The sequence below is a fragment of the Sciurus carolinensis genome, chromosome 5 (assembly GCF_902686445.1).
Source record: "Sciurus carolinensis chromosome 5, mSciCar1.2, whole genome shotgun sequence".
NCBI lineage: Eukaryota > Metazoa > Chordata > Mammalia > Rodentia > Sciuridae > Sciurus > Sciurus carolinensis.
The window spans coordinates 112,480,342-112,498,511 of NC_062217.1; the positions used below are offsets into that span (position 1 = coordinate 112,480,342).

The following is an 18,170-nucleotide window of genomic DNA, read 5'->3' on the forward strand; positions in this document are numbered from 1 at the left end:
TATTCTTTAATAGGCAGAAACAGAAACAACTATTCCTAACAGTGTTAATAATTTCAAGAGCTATTAAGATATTTACCACAGTTTTTAACCACGTCTTACTATGACACATTAAATTTTATTTTTTTGAGAACAAGATACAATCTTTGCAGGTTAATGTGTCAGATACTGTCTCTGTCAATATTGAAGGAATGTGGCTTTGCGTTTGACATTCAACAGTACTGGAGAGAAGGTATGAACAGGGCCTTTGACCAAGGTGAAAGCCAAGCATAACTTTTCATAACAGGTCTCTTCATGCAGACTGCCAAGGCATATACGACAACCAGACAAGCGAACAAACAACAAACACCAACACATTTCAGCTTAAACAAGCAAAACAAAACGATTCAACAACAGAATATTGTTTGCTACCTAATTTAAGTATCATGTATTCCCAACACTTCTCAAAATTATTTTACTTATTGAAGACTTTTTCTTTTCTAAGTGCATGAAGATTACATAGTACTTGTAAGTACTTTAAAAAAAAAGATCTAATTATACACAGAGACAAACATATACACATACATATATATCATTGATAGCAAATGTTGATTCAAAGACTGCAAATACCTTCTCTTACACTGGGCTAAACTTGAAGACTATCAGTCTAGCTTAAAAAGTATCATATTCAGAAGAAACATTTCAAATTAAAGAAAGGTTTATAGAAGCACAAGGTTATGAAAGCAGAATGCTTGCAGTGAATTCCACATGCTTGAAAAGCACAAGATAGGTAGCGGTGCGACATTAAGTCAAGCCACTATGATTTTTTTTTTTCTTTCAGTGACACACATCAACTGAAAGCATTAAAAAACTTAAAAACTAAAAATAAACTGAAGACGAGAATAAGACCATGAATGTGACAGAAAAAAATTGAAAATGGAAAAAAAAATTGTAGACATTCTGTATCTTGTCTATAAAGATCCTACCCAATAAATTTTGTTCCTTGAGGCCCAAGCTGCAGGATTCGGCTAACCAAGCTCTCACCCTCATTTACAGGGGGAGGATTGGTAGGAAGATGCAGTTTACTGAATAACATCCATGCAGCAGGAAGAGAAACGAGAAGGGGAAATTGTGAACAAACTGTCAGTCACGACAGAGCCTGCCTGATTTGCACCCAAGTGCCACCTCAGAGAACAAATTAAATTTATTTTTCCTTTTTATAAAGTACCATATCACAATGGACTGTGTCCCTAAAAATTATCTTTCAAAGGACATCCCCAAAGTAGACATTTATTTAATGAGGTGATACAATTCCAGCATCTGCATGTTTTTCTAGTAATCGTGCCTTGACTTGCACGGGGGCCAATAGGGTTCCGTGCACTCGCTGAGCAGAGAACATGCTTCTCGGTTAGTAAAAGCCTTGACCAGCAAACTGAGTTAAGAAAGTACCAGCCTAATAGCCTCTCACAGAATCACACAGCTTTGTGACTTTTGCCACTACACAAAAAGTTTCCTCAATCAGGTCCAACTACGTCACTTAAATAGTCAATTCCTTAAGTTAACAAGGGTAAAGAAATTCAGAGATGTGGTAAGAGGGCCAAGATTAAAATCAGCAAAACTTACCCTAAAAATTGTGCCCCTGCAGGACCCATTTCTACCAGCCTACTGGCTAATCCCTCTCCTTCCACCATGGGGGGTGGGTTGGCCAGTTTATGTCTCTTTACCAAACGGCAGGTGATTCTGGTCGGGGCCGTACACTTGCGTGGAGGAATGATGATTCTCATCCCATGGTGCCGGCTTCCTCTCATGGAGCCACCTCTTGCATCCACCATAAAGCTAACCAGAAACCTGTAGGGAGAAGACCAGAGGCCAAGTCAAGGATAGACTTAAATTATCTTCATAGTGGGTTTTCAAATTGAATGTTAAAGTTTAAAGTGACAGACAATGTAGCTATTGATTCCTCTCTTTCAAGATAAACTGAAAGCAAATACAGTGGAGTCACATCAAACATGCATTTAACTTGTGCAGTGGGCAAGAAACTGAAAAACAACTTACTTTTGGTGGAACATGGCCTCTCAGAAGTCAATCACTTTCTGAAATGCTCTCATTGAAGGAATAGAGAATCTCTCAAAGTTGGGATTAAAAACTAGCTATTAAAAAGGCTCCCATGATTTAAAACAAAAAACCTCAACACTGTCTGGGGTCTTTGTGGGTAGTTAAGTTTATTCGGGATTATTTGAACTATAAGTGGTTTCTGTCATATGTTGACTATTCGCTCTCTCTCCCCGCTTACAAGTAAGATGAAACTCCACGGTACCTCTTAACATGTACAACTCATAAAGTAAAGGGATATTTAATCATACCAACACTCTAGTTTTTACTAGAAACAATATAAAAATAAAAGCAGATGACTAGATTTGCTAAGACAGTTTTGATGGAAAGGGATTAGATCTTTTCAGTATAAATATGGAATTATAAAATAATCTATATAAAATAATCTATATTTGAAAATTTTATATAGCAATACAAAAAGTAGAACACCGTTTTTAGAAAATGTCTCTAAATTATATAATTCTGTCATTTGGTCTTCATAGTAAAGTTAATAAGGAAAAATGTTTATTAACATGTAAGTATGGCAATGTAAAGAAATTGTGTCAAATATGAATAAGAGCATATTGGAATTCCTGCTTCCCATCAGGTATGAGCCCATGCATTGTTTTTCCAGAATTACATTCTGATGAACACAGGGACACAAACACATACTTCTTGTATTCTTTCATGTGGAAAATATACTTATTACTATAACAGCACAAAATATTGATAATTAGAACGTTGTCTGAATCCTTAAAACATTTTTGGAGAAAAAAATAATCCCATCCATCAAAATTCTTTACTATATATTCATCTAAAAACAGTGCTAACATCCTACAAATAGAGTATAAGCCCTTACATGAACTCTTTTCTGAAGAATGCTGACTCTTGACCTTGGAAAGAATAACCTACCTCTTCAGCAAAACAAATTGGTCTATAATCCCTTTAGAGAGAGGCAACAGGGTGGGGATAATTTTTTAGCCAAGCATATTTCCAGACCAACTCTGTCCCTGATAAAGTGTATGTACCTTTACACCCTTTTGCTTATTTGTGGATTTAATCATTTTACTCTGAATTAATTGTATCTTTGATAACATTCTACCTATTTTCAGAGACCAGGAACATTGATATTCAAGGTAAGAGGGGAAAAGACTCCTCTCCATTCAAAAGCAAAGATACTTGTTCACTTGTACAAGTGCCTACAACAATTGTTTCCAATGTTAAATGATACAAGGCTTACTGGAAATTGCCCTTGGGTGCTTACATTTTCTTAAGACACACACACATACAATATACTATGTATGTATATGTATAATACATATATGAAACTACTCTCATTCAATAATGAATGTAATATGACAACAATATAAAGAAGACTATAACAAAAATCTGATTTTTCTCTAGTAGTAAAATCTTTTCATTGGGACTAATAGTAATAAAATGGATTCAAAATGGTTCAACACAAAAAAGTTCAAAATAAAAAGATTCAAGATAAACTTTGGGTTTGAAAATTCAGTTGTATTAATACAAATCCCCATAGATTTTTCTATTGAGAGAGGAATGTTTGCTCTGGTAACAGCTAAATCTCAACAATACAGACAGTGCTTCAGATCAGAGCTATCTTGTTCACTGCTTAACTTGCAGAGTGGAGTGTAGCTCTAGCACACAGTAAGCACATGTTTACAGAATAAACGCAAGAGCAAAACTATTTTGTTATGGTGCTTAGAAACTGCCTGGATGAGACTAAGTTATTAACACTAACAGATGGATAGATGTAGATATATAGTGATTGTAGCTAAGCACTCTGAAGGCAGAGTAAGGGTATCAGGTTCGGTTTAACAACATCCATTTGCTACAAAGAATATCGGAAACAAATGGACAAAATATGACTAAAATGATTTTAGTGAAAAACTGGAAGAATCTCTTTCTCTGTGTTCTACTGAGCACACAGTGCTTGGTTGCTGCTCTTAATAAACATTTACTATTCTAAGGTTTCCAACTTTATAGGCCAACAGACTGAAGAAAGGTAAGAATATATGTTAGGCAGAATATGGGTCCTGTTATTCAAACATTATGAAATACAGTGATTTGTTTTCCAAACTCATTCCTTAAATAATGTGCCAAAAAGTCATGCAACATAATTTATAGCAACAAATAGAAACAAATTAATGTGATGTTTAATAATACTTGTATCTTAATAACATTTAAACTATAGCATGAATTCTACACATGATCCTAAAACTAGCACATGAATGTTTCTAGTTTTGAGAACAGCAGGATGACAAATGCAGATATACTACAGACACTGACACAATCTAACTGTGAGGAAAATTCACATAAATTAAAAATACAGAAAAGATGGTTCACATAAAGGACACAGTTATCACCTTGAATCATACTGAGGAAGTGGAGAAGAATAGCTGCAAAATAATTTAGAAAGCAAATGGGAAAATTAATTTACGATAATTAGAAGCAAGCAACAGAAAATGTCAATGACAAGCAAAGAAAAACAAAAACCATCAGAGAATGACACCATGGCATTTGGCATTTGTGGGACAAACTTGAAAAATACTTTGCCTTAAATGACTGCATAAACTACTACACAGACTTGGCAATAGTGATATATTTTAAAGCGTACAACAAATCTCTTTTCTCCTATTCAAGTAAGTCCATACTGTCATTATTTTTGCTTTACTACACAAGTCTACTTCTTCAAGGAAATTTCAAGGGAAAGAGGAAATAATCTGTATACTCAAATGCTTCAACATCTCCAATATATGGGAAAGTTCATTTCTGATTCATTATTTCATATTTCCTCAACATCTCAGTTTACTAAATTAAATTCTAGAATATTTCTTTTGTATGTGGAAAGTACAAAGTGGTGATAGTTCTATGGTTGGTAATTCACCAGGCCTAATAAAAAAATGGACATGTCTGTCCACTGAAGGTATGGAAAGTTTAGGGTGGAGGGGTGCTTTTATAATTTAGGGCCCACATACATCTAATATAAATAATATAAATATTTTAAGAACTTTAAAATTAATATCACTATAATAATTCAAGATTTTTCTGAGCTTAGGAAATGCAATGTTAATGACTCAAGACCACCATGTAATTTATAGCTTTAAAAACAATTTCACATAAATTACTTTCATTCAAATGACATTGCATTGATTCCTTTCTCAGAATTATAATATTAAAAGGCAAAATTCTAAATTGATACTTTAACCTACCATTTTTCTTTCCCTTTCTGACTTATCATCTACAAAATGGAGACAATGAATAATATTTGTCTTACAGTGTCATCTGAAGGTTTAAGTAAGTATTAAATGAAATAATACATGTAAAAGATTTAGTCCGAGTCCAGGTAAACAAAAAGAGCTAGGTAAATTTTAGCTGTTAAAAGTTGTTTTTATTTGATACTGGAGATTGAACCCAAGGGCACTTAACCACTGAGCCACATCCTCAGTCATTTTTTTGTATTTTATTTAGAGAGAGGGTCTCACTGAGTTGCTTTGGGACTTGCTAAATTGCTGAGGCTGGCTTTGAACTCAAGATTCTCCTGCCTCACCCTCCCAAGCCTCTGGGATTACAAGCGTGAGTCACCATGCCTGGCTTGTTAAAAGTTATTTTAACTAGAAACAGCAGAAAATACTTTATAATATGTAAGGTGTTTCCAGTAACTTATTTAATTCTAAATCATCTCTTGTCTTTGATTACAACTAACTTATAGTCTCAATGCCAGTTCTGAAGACAAAAATACCATGAAATATTCATGATTTTAACAAATTACTTTTATTCTATTTATATGGATGCCACTCATTTGAAGTTTGAATTATCTATTGGAAAAGAATCCAACATCTAAAAATACACTGATTTATTGATTCAGTTATCAAAGCAGGTCACCTGCCTTAAATTCCACTGGCCAGGGAGATAGCAGTGAGAAACTTCTTTGATGTGGTTTTTACTCAGCATTTCTGGTGTACAGATATTTCTATGTTCACTTTTTAAAAGTGAATTTCTTTATTATCTTTTAAAATTCATTTTCAAATAATAATGATCATAATCCAATTATAATTTTATTTCAAGAATGTAAAAGGGACCAACTGGCAATTGGAAACTTTCAAGTTTATATTTTCTTTTTAAAGGAAAATCATTTGTCATTCAAATGTCAAAAATCATTTGTCAAACAAAAGGGCCATAAATGCACATATATGCACACAAATAGATGAGACTACCAGAGCTCACTGCTTATTTAAAACAGTTAATGTTTGCTTGAAATTCCTTTTTTATTTTTTTTTCAGCACTGGGGATTGAGCTCAGGTCTTCTACATGTTAAGGCAAGCACTCTACCACTGAGTTACATCCCAGCTCTTTTTATTTTTATATTTTGAGACAGGGTCTTGCTAAGTTGCCTAGGCTAGCCTCCAACTTGTGATTCTCCTGAGTAGCTGGGATTACTGGCATGTGCCAAAGTTCCCAGCTGAAATTCTTATATCATTAGATGCTAAGCACAAAAACAGTGAGATAAATTAACAGAAATATTCACACTTTTAATTTTTTATTAGAAAGACAAGTCAAATACCTAGGGGAAAATTCATTTGGCTAGCAAAGTAAAATGAAGTAAAAACTTCATTAAAATTATATTTTTTACTGAAAAGAAAAATTAAAGACATAAAAGAACTTTTGCTGCACCATTTAATTAATTTAACATATTTTTCTAACACCGTACTTTTAACAATAAAATAGATATACAGATTTGCTAAAAAATTATTAAATGATTTACAACTGCATGTCACACTAATGAGTATATATTTTATATATGAATATATTCATATATATATGAAAGTTGTCAATATTAATTTATAACTGTACATGATAAATGCAATGTTAATTTAATAGGATAAATAAAAATGACATTTAGGTTTCTTACCCAGAATGAACAGGGCTTGAGACAAGATTTACATTGTCCAAGGTGTCAGCAGCCCAGCTGTAATGTCTAAGAGAATCTGAATCAAATTCCCTTGTGAATGTTAGATGCTGAAAAATAAAACAATATATTCTATCAATGTTATATACAATATGCCATATATAAAAACATTGGTTTTCTTTAGTATATCTGTATTTCTCTATAAATCTGGACAGACTAACATTCAAAATAAAAAAAGTTTGTGTGTTTTCTCATATAGGTGTAAAGTCTGAGTACAAGAGTATTAAAAAGTAAAGTCTATTTTTTTAAAAAGTAAAGTCTATTGTTACACAATATTATTTCGATATTTCAAGGGAACACCTGAAGTAATTTGCATGTTAAAAGGAGTATCATGGAACTAACAGCAGTGATTTTAAGTACTTTAACACAGGTTCAGATTAATTCTATACCAACTACAAAATCTTCTCCCCATTCTCAAAATAAAAATAAAAATTCAGTCTTGATGACTTCTGATTCCAAGTGGGACAGAGTACTAGCAACAATCTAGTGCTCCCACCAAGTAAACCAGGTAAAATACAGAAATCTGATTGCAGTAGAGGGCAGCTGAGGCACTGAGAACTAAAGGAACTACACTCTGAAAAGTTGAGCTGAGATTTTATTTTTAAGTAGACATTTGTCAGTTACTAGCCCAGGCAGAACTTGGGCTTTGTTTCCACAGAACCACTGCTGAGGAGCGGAAAAACCAGGAAAGTTTTTGGTAGAGATACGGGTGGCCTCAAGCACACTACAGTTTTCCATTAAACATTTGTAGAATTCTGGGGCCATGCAGAAAAGAAAGTTGAAAACCTGACCAGAAAAATTCCTATAAAGTCTAATGGAACTTTTCAGCAATTTCATAAGAAAATGATTAAAGAGTTTAGAACTTGCTAATGGGAAGTGGACTTGGAGATCATACCAGGATTTCAAATAAGCACCCTGCAGGGACAGGACAAACCAGAAGTAGTAGGGGCTTTTCCAGAACTGCAAACCAGTCTCATTTCAGCAAAATCTTGATTGTATTAAAAGAGCATCTGCTTCTCTGTTGTCCTAGTTGGGGGAGGGTGAACCGTCTCAGGAGGAATATATCACCATTGGGCATGTCTACAATTTTCATGTCCAGCATAAAATGAAAAATTTCCAAGTATGGTCAGAGCACATGAACAAAAACAAAAACAAAACAAAACCCAGATAGGAACTATGAACAGACTGAAAGGTCATCTAGATTTTGAGGTAAGCTAACAAGAACTTTATCTCTACTACTCCTATGTTTAAGAAAATGGAGGGAATGTGTAGAAGAATGAAACTAGATCCCTATCTCTCACCATGCACAAAAATCAATTCTAAGTAGATGGAAGACCTAGGAATTAGACCAGAAATATTGCAACTGCTAGAAGAAAACAGGATCAACACTCCAATATACAGGTACCAACTTCCTTAATACAACTCCTAAAGCACAAGAAACAATAAGAGGGATGGCATCAAATTAAATAGTAAAGAAATAAAAGAACATGAAGAAAGACATCATTACCCTATGTACATGTATGATTACATGAACGGTATGAATCTACATCGTGTACAACCACAGAAATGGAACGATGTACCCCATTTGTGTAAATGAATCAAAATATAGTCTGTAAAAAGTTTAAAAAAGACAGAACCAGAGCATTAATATCCTGAATATATAAACAGCTCAATAAAACTTACTACCAAAAAAACAAAAATCTCAATCAGTAAATGGACAAATGAACTAAACAGATACTTCTCAAAAGAACAAATACAAATGATTAACAAATACATGAAAAAAATTCACTATCTTTAGCAATTAGGGAAATATAAACCAAAAACTACACTGAGATTTCATCTCACTCCAGTGAGAATGGCAGCCCTCGAAAATACAAACATTAAATGCTGGAGAGAAAATGTGGGGAAAAAGGGACACTTTTACAGTGTTGATGGCATTGTAAATTAGTACAATTATTATGGAAATAAGTATGGAGGGTTCTCAAAAAGGTAGTAATGGAACCACAGTGTGACCCAGTAATGCTCCATATTTATCCTCAAGAATTAAAGTCAGTGTGCTATAGTGATCCATGTATACCCATGTTTATAGCAGCACAGTTCACAACAGACAAACTATGGAACCAACTGTCAACACATGAATGGATAAAGAAAATGTAGTAAGCACAATGGAGTTTTACTCAGCCATAAAGGAGAAATTATGTTATATGCAGGAAAATGGATGAAATGAGCACGTTATATTGCGTGAAAAAAATTGAACTCAGCAAGTAAAGAGTGGTATGTTTTTTCTCATGTGGAAACTAGAGAAAAAAAAGAAAAAGGGGGAAAGAAAGGAAAAAAAGGTGGTGGTGGTGGGGATCTCATGAAAATAGAAAGGAAACTAGTAGAATAGAGGAGGGGAACTAGGGGGAGCAATGAGGGGAGGAAAAGGACGGAATGAAATTGACCAAATTACACTGTTATATTGTGTGCATGTACAGATATGTACCAACTCATTACACTATCATATATAATTATAATGCATCAATAAGAAGGAAAAAGGGGGAAAGAGAAAATGTGTAAAAGATAGAAGATAGAAATACACAAAAGAATGAATTGCATGTTCATCTGTTCAGTTTCATATACAGTGTCAGCTCTTGATTTAGACACAACAAAAACAGGATTAGTACACTAAAACCATAAATGGAAAAATAGACAAAAAGAATAAAAAATAAAGAAAACAGTATGAGACACTGAAACACAGTGAAAAGTTTAAACACAGGTGTAACTTGACCCTCAGAAGCATCTAAGAAGACAGTAAGGCAGAAACTGTACTTGAATGAATGCTCCAAATCTGATGGAAGATATTATTCCACAGACCAAAAATAAAGAAGTCTCAGTTTTTATCCTGTTAAATATTTGCTTCCTTGTTAACACCCTAGTAAAATGAGAGTCAAATATTTTAAAATAAACATTGGTTGGGCAAGAAGATAAGAAAAATGAGAGAAAAGATATCAGCAGAAAAACAGATTGGTTCAAATTCTCTTTAAAAAGTGATTTGCCCTCCATAAGCTCCCCCACTGATTGGTTAGCCCCACCCACCACTAACAACAACCCTGGCAGAAGACTCATAGGATAGAGAGCAGAGGCAGAAGACTAGAAGGCTAGATGTATTTTACTGACAGTGAGGATTAATCGATAGTTTACATAAGGAATGCTTAAACCCCTAGCCTTCTTTTCTTTCCTGGTCTCCCAAACAGACAAGAACAGTAAGGTTGTAGAAAGATGAGGGGAAGTCTCAGAGAATTCTGATTTGCCTACTAGAATCCCCAGTGAAAGGTCACAGGCTTATGACTTCAGTAGATATCATGACTGAAGAGCTCTACACCCCACAGAGAACTTCCAGTGAGCTTGTTAGAGAGCAGCCAGCCAAGAACCACTAGACAGCTGAGAAAAGCTAATATTAAAAAACAAAATAAACCAATAAACAGGACAAACAAACTGGGAGAAAGAGATACTTTTCAAGGACACTTAAAATTTTTAAGAAAACTTGAAACTTTTTATGGTTATCAAGTGAGAGATGAGATCTTTTTTTATTCCTTGAAATACAAGAATGCTTTACAAAATCTAGAGAAAAAAAAAAGAAACTTGCAGAAAATAAAACAGCAGCATTGAAATTGAAATAACAACACCTAGAAATTAGGAGAAAAAAAAATTTTTTTGACCCTTTCAATTTATTTATTTATTTATTTTTTTACCTTTTGCCATGGTATTGCACTGGCTATTTCTTTTTTTTATTATTATTGTATACAAATGGGATACATGTTGTTTCTCTATTTGTACATAGAGTCAAGGCATACCATTTGTGTAATCATACGTTTACATAGGGCAATGATGTTTGATTATTTTTTTTCCTTCCCCCCACCCCTCCCACCCCTCTTTCCCCTCTATACAGTCCTTCTTTCCTTCATTCTTACCGCTGTCCTTATCCCTAACCCTAAACCTAACCCTAAACCTAATGCTAACCCCTCCCACCCCCCATTATATGTCCTCATCCGCTTATCAGCGAGATCATTCGTCCTTTAGTTTTTTGAGATTGGCTTATCTCACTTAGCATGATATTCTCCAATTTCATCCATTTGCCTGTAAATGCCGTAATTTTATCATTCTTCATTGTGGAGTAATATTCCATTGTATATATATGCCACAATTTCTTTATCCATTCATCAACTGAAGGGCATCTAGGTTGGTTCCACAATCTGGCTATGGTGAGGAGAAATTTTTTAAAATAAAAAGGGGAGAAAATACAAGTGAAAGATCAAGAGGTCCACCCCCTCCCCACACAAAAAAAAAAGTTCTAGAAAGAAAATAGTAAAACAGAGAAGTCATCAAGGAAAAAATTCAAGAAACTTTCCCAGAACTGAAGACCTAAGTTTCCACAGTAAAAGGAGCCAATGAGTGACCAGTGCTACAGATGAATACAGACCTCGGTGTGGCACATCAGCATGACATTTCAGAACCTGGAGACAAAAATGGTCACAGACGATGGATTTCCATCAAACTTTTAATCAAAAAAACTGACAGTAAAGACATTGCAGCAATTCCATCTTACAGTTCCTTGTAAAAGGAATCCTCTCAACTAGTCAAACCAAGTATGCAAATAGGAAGATATTTTCAGATATATACATTTCCCCAAATTTCTCAATCTTTCTCTAACAGAACTACTGGAAGATGTACTCCAAAATGAAGGACAACAGCAGCCACATGGAATTCAGCATCAGAAGGAATAAAGGGAATTTTCATAGTGATGAAGACCCAAAAGGATGTGCAATGGGACTTCAAGGGACTTGTCAAATAAGAAGACTCTAAGATGAGTTAAACAGAGATGGACAGAACACCTTGTGAGTGTGAATATACTGAGAAAAGAGTTGCACAACTGGGGTTGGGGGGGGCTTACAGGCTGCACTCCAATTCTAGGGAAAATAAAACAACATTGAAAATAAAGTCGTCATGATATATATCCCATATGTGAAGAACATTTCCATGTGCACAACAACACAAGCTACTAAGTATGACAGAACTCAAATGGAAATGCAACCGTTTGGGGAAATGGGAAAATGGGAGGTGTGCACAGTGGCAGAGATGTGAAAAAAAAAGAGCTCATCTTCATTTGGAAGGCCAATAAATAACTCCTCAAGTGGCAAAAATTCAACAAGAAGTATCATAACATGTATAGCATATATTATTTAGAGACATGGAGGCCCCTAAGATGACTGACTATTTCTGGAGAAGAGAAATTGGGGACTGAAGTTGTGTGTATATGGGAATTCTGTTTTTTCCATCATTACAAAATGATGAGACTTTACTTGCTGAACTTTGATACTATTAAACCTAAATTTAAGAACCTACTGTGAATTACACAGATTTTTTAAAAAAGAGCTTTGAAAATTGAATTGAAAAATAGTTTGCAGAGCACTCATATTTAAATCACTATCTAGGTCCTAGGAAAATGCAAAAGTTAACGAAGAACAGCTTTCTCGGCATTCGACAAGAGAAGACACCTCCAGTGGTTGTGGGTGTGCAATTGAGTGTCATAAGAGTCCACAGACCTGGGATGCTAACCCCAAAAAGATCAATAAACCACTGCAGATAGTTCCAAATTCTACAAGCTCAGGGTGAGCTGTTGGTTTTAACCTGGCCTTATTTACCAGTTGTTTATAATGATTTTCAGAGACCCCACCCAACCATCCTTTAGAGGAAGGCAAAACACTGAATACAAAGGAATGCTACTGTTTTAATTTTTTTTGGTGGTGGCCACAGTGGGGACAAACTATGGTTCTTACATTTGAGGCCGTGAAATTATTTTCCACAAAGGATCATTTTAAGGATGATAAATAAATAACATCATCCCTCTTTGGTAATTACAGTAAATTATTTACCTTTGGTACTCTTAGAAACATGCACCGGTGACATTAATTATTGAAACCATGAATTATATCACACAAAAAGGTATTGCCGTTATCATGTAATATTTATCAAGGCTGGAGTATACCGGGATTCCATCTCCCTTGGACCTTCCTTAACTCTTTTACTCTTGGAACTCTGCTGCTCACTGAAGCTCTGTCATACACAAATGAATGAATGCCATACCTGACCTAAACAAGGAGCTATATGTCCCAATCATGTATCCGAACAGTAACACTTAAATGTATTTTTAGGTGCCATAGTAATTTCTCCTCTGAGTTTTGCTTCCTTTTTTTTCTTTCTTCTTCTTCTTCTTCCTTTCTTCTTTATAGAGGTTTCTCAGGTTTATGAATAGCCCCTAACTAAACTTGAATAAGTTACACACAGGTCAATAAAACATGCTCCTCCTACAGTGCATCCTACAGTGGCAAAACAACTGAACCTGTGGTTTTATAAATAGATGTTAAATTGGTAGGTTTTCTTTTTCCAACTATACGTTGAGTACTTATTTCTACAGACTAGAGTTCACTGAAAGGTGAAATTTCAAGTATTTACTTATTTTGACGATTTCAAACTGTTCTGATAAGTTATTGTACATAACAGTAAACCAAAGAAACGCTTTAGTTCCATTTCATAATTGAACAAGTAGACATTTAAAATGATAAAGAAGACACATACGATGATGGTAACACGTGAACTAGACCTGGCTCTTAAGTTTCCTTCCACAAAGGGGTATTTCTAGCATTTAATGGAAGAGCTTGGCTTTGAGATGAGAAACAGATTTGGGTTTCGAAGTTGCTTTTGCCGCCTATTAATGACTATTAGAATGACTCCTGAGTTTTTCACTGTGGAAAGGCAACTCAGAGATATAACTGTGGGCATCTCCCTGCCCGCTTCATATTCATTATGGACCTGGAAACATGGTGTCATTTATTTAAGTGACAGACTGGGAAAGGTAGCTAGGAAGGCTGACTCTTGTCCAGCTTCTACGCTCTTGGGCCTTGTCATGGTCCCAGGGAAAAGGCAACCTGTTCCACTCCCCAAAGCCCATCTCTGTGAAAGGGATACTTGCTCTGGGCTGGCTCTGCTGGTCACTGGGTAGGGAGTCCACCTATTTGAAGGGTTCAGTTAGCAGGCCCACTTGGTTCAGACACTATGCGACTTTCAACCTGGCCTTTATTAGGAATAAAGGAGACATCCTGCCCTTGATCTGTATTTATCTTTGTTTACTGAAGGTGCCTTCAGAGATGCCCCAAATATAACTTGTTGATTTTGTGATCCTTAGGGTATTTCTCTACCTTTCTTAGACTCAATTACCTCTTTCTCAAGTTGGGGATTGGTTGATAATGTACATTTAACGAAAATGTGCATTAAAAGTTTGGTACTAATGCCAGTGTTGGTATGAAATTCTAATAAGGCCTCCTTATATGTGTAATGCCATTTATATTTTTCAAGGGACTTACCTTTACATTAGCTTTTTTGTTATAATTTGCGAGGGAAATAGCAAAGAAAAACAGCTCCAGATCCAGCTCTGGACCTTTAGAGTTACATACACAGGATGATTGTAGCAAACCTTGAGGGCCAATTCAGTTAGAAGAAGGCATCTTTTAAAAACCAAGATCTTACATATTGGTTCAAAAAATGTTTAAATTCCTTCCTTAAGCATATTACAACAACTTACTGGTCTCAACTCAATGACAAGAACTGGGCAAGGTCTTTAAATTTGTTCTTTAAGTTCTCAAAGCCTATTAGACCTGGAAGAAATATTATGCTCATTTCACAGATGAGGAAACTTAAGGTTCGGAGAGACTTCAAAACTTGGCAACATAGAGTTAATACCTAGTACATTATCTTAAAGAAAAATTCACACTGATTTACTAATATCTTTTATGCCCAGGTCCAAAGTAATATGAATATGCATATCATCTTCCATCTTGGAAGTGATGTCAAGGATACTATTAAACTCAAAATACACATTATTCAATAGAGTCCAAAGCCTGACTAACGATGATATCACTGTCTCCAAGAGCTTAATACTTTCCAAAAATAGTTTCTCACTAGCCCTATTCATCAGAGGAAAGAGGAGAGCAAGTACACACTGGCCTTAGAAACAAGGGCACACCCAAATGCCCAGATCTGGAAATAAATGTCTAGGTTCAGAAGCATGAAGCAGGAGCAAGAAAGTGTTTTTAAAGGAAAAAGAAAAAAAAAAAAAAAAAAAGAGAGAGAGAAATTCAATTAGCTCCAGTATTAGAAACTCTTCAGGCTGCTGTCAACTCTCAGTGTGGAATGATACCAGTTATGGTCCAGGACTGAATCTGCAAACTCCTTGTCTGTCAACTCTGCCACCTACCGGAGCCAGTAGAAGGGGGTCCTGCGAATCAACCAGTGGCCTTAACAGGCTGAAGGGAACAGAATCCAATAACCTCACAACAACAGGTCACATGCAAAACTCAGTGCATCTAATCTTAACAATGGTAAACACGACTGAGCTGAGTGACAACTGGATGACATAACCAGTCTGGAAGCCCAGGAAAGCAAAAGCTTGTCAAGGATAACTCCACCCTGTGGGTGTCAATTTCTCTACACAAAGAATAAGGGATGATAGGTTTGAGTCAGGCTGTGACACTCCTTAGCCCAGCAAACATCAAGTTAAAAACCTCCATTTCTGCATTCGGGTAATGAGCAGTTAATATTAACTGCACCTATTCACTGTGATTATGGAATAGTTCAAGTAATGTGAACATGGTTTGAAAATTCTACATTGCTATGCAAAACCAAATAATAATAATCTAATACTCCTACATTTTAATATATGCATTTTTTTTTTTTTTTGGTGGTGGTGCTAGGGGTCAAGCCCAGGGCCTGTGCACACTAGACAAGCACTCTCCCACTGAGCTAAACAGTTCAGCAAGATAATTTATTTCTTACATTAATAAACATTGCATCCCTTTATGTACATGTTTAGAATAGCATACCTTTGCAGATAGGAGGGATAGTCAGAGCAGCTCTCTGGAATAAAAATAGTAATGGCGGTGCTATAGCTGTGTGAAATATTTGTCTGAACAAGGACTTTTCCCTCAGCCAATAAGCTTTACTGAGATATGTCATACTCTGCAATATTAGAGTAGCTCTATTGCTTAATCATCAGCAATATTATTGAGATTGGGCTCAAGCATCTGTGAGACTAAAGTTCTATTCTTGGCTTTACCCTGCTAATAGCTGTGTGACACTGAACAATTAGATACTCCTCTTAGTTCCAGTCTTCCTGTTTGTAAAGTGGGAATCCTAATATGGTGGCAGGAAGTATGAAAGGACATGGCTCATTTAGTAAGATACCGTAGAAGGCACTGCACTAAATACTACACATATTCACTGTAGAGTGAATACTGAGTAAAATGGCAAACTGCTACCCAAATAGATAGCAGGTATGTTCAGACATCCAGAATGACCTCCTTGAAACATTCTTTAAAGAAATGGATTCTATAAAATAAAACCTGATTCAAGCAATAAAATAAAATAAAAATTAAAGGCTTACTCTAATGAGGAAAGCAGGTCTTTTTTTATCCTTAAAGTTTTTTTTTTTCCCCTAAAATCAACTATTACTGCCTTTAAGACTTATTTTGAGACTAGAATATAAACTATAGTGAACAGCAAAGTGAAGTTTGGTTCTTTGGGATTTTCATATCTAAGTCATTTATGGATAATTTAGCTATGAACTTCAACAAAAAAAGGTGAATCAAGGTCAGCACGGAAGCTGAGCATGTCAACCTGCTGCTCAAAACATCTACATACATTATATTACTTTAAGTAACTCACAACACCAATCTGTCTGCCTTAAAAAAAAGTATCTGTAATCTTGTTGATCAATCTTCCCGAGGTGTTGAATGAATCACCTGAGTAATGCTGGCAAAGCACTTGGAAGAGAGAAAGCAGCATATTAAATGTCACTAGTCAAAGGTGCTTATCTTCCTGGGGACTATCTCTAGCAAATCTTTAATCCGAGGATGGCTACCTTCTGCCGCCATGCATGTTTCTCAGCTCCCTTTAGAATTAAATAAAGAAATAGGAAGGTTAATGTGCTATTGAGGGTGGTGGGGGGCATCAGGGTGAGCAGCAGGGGAAAACCTAACTAGAAGCACAGCCAGCCTTTTGGATTAGGTACTGTGCTCCTTTTCTATTACTGAAATAACTGAAAATGCCTAGATCTTGAAAAAGCAAGCATGCAGTTTCTGCAAACTAAAGAAGCCACCAATTTGCAAACTACTTGCTAGTTTGTATACTATATGACTTAATTTATATGAAATCATCCCTAGCCTCAAAAAAGACCAGAATTCCAGGCTATAAGATAAACAAAAAAGAGTTATGGGGTGGAAGATGTGGCAGCTGCCCGCATGTGTACGGTGGCTATCGTGAGGTCTCCTGTATTACAAACAGAATCGTTCCCACAGTCAACATTCGAACAGCAAACACAACTGTTTAGTTAGATAAACTTTCTCAATTGTTCACTGTTTGAAGGTCTGCCACTTTTCCCTTTAGTAGAAACCATGTGGGCAAATCTGGTCTGAAAAGAGAAGTCTGTGAAAGGAAGGCAATCTCATCAGAGGGAGGCAGCAGAGCCAAACGGCTGCCATATTTCTCCTTTTAGATGCGCTGCCTGTAAATTAACAGAACTAAGAAAATAGAAGGCATTTATTTTATAATGATTAACTGGCAAGAGGCTCCTTTCTAAAACTGTTTTTTTTTTTTTTTTTTTGCAGGGGGGAGGCCTGGAAATACCAAAGTTTACAGCTATTCTCTTAAATTATAGCTTGTTTCCTTTTTATTTGGTTAAAATTAGATTTACTTCTAGAGAGAAGACATACAACAGAATCTCAAGGTTGCATGCCACTTTAAGATGCTAGAAGACTTTATATGTTGTCACTGATTTGTGGTTGTTTATGCCAGATTTGACCACCACTAACCACTAGCGTTATCAATGAGGACAAAAACTGGACTTAAACCGGGGGTTGGGGAAAGACTGAAATTGTTGGCAAGAAAATCTGGGTGGTGCTAACCTAAGGCACAGTCGAATCCAGCTATAGCTCTCCCAGCAACTTTGGGCTTAAGTCACCCTTAGAGCCTCAGCTTCCCTAATGGGGTTTTTCTTTCTCAAAAGGCTGGACAAAGTCTC

The 18,170-nt window shown here is 35.6% G+C and overlaps 1 protein-coding gene across 1 annotated transcript in view; it reads right to left on the bottom strand.

Annotated features, from left to right (window-relative positions):
- The window catches only part of Ank3 (ankyrin 3), a 320,745-nt gene that overhangs the window by 69,381 nt on the left and 233,194 nt on the right, over positions 1–18,170 (bottom strand). The window contains 2 exon segments of the mRNA XM_047553901.1: positions 1,600–1,824; positions 7,001–7,107. Coding sequence (XP_047409857.1) covers positions 1,600–1,824; positions 7,001–7,107 — 332 coding nt within the window.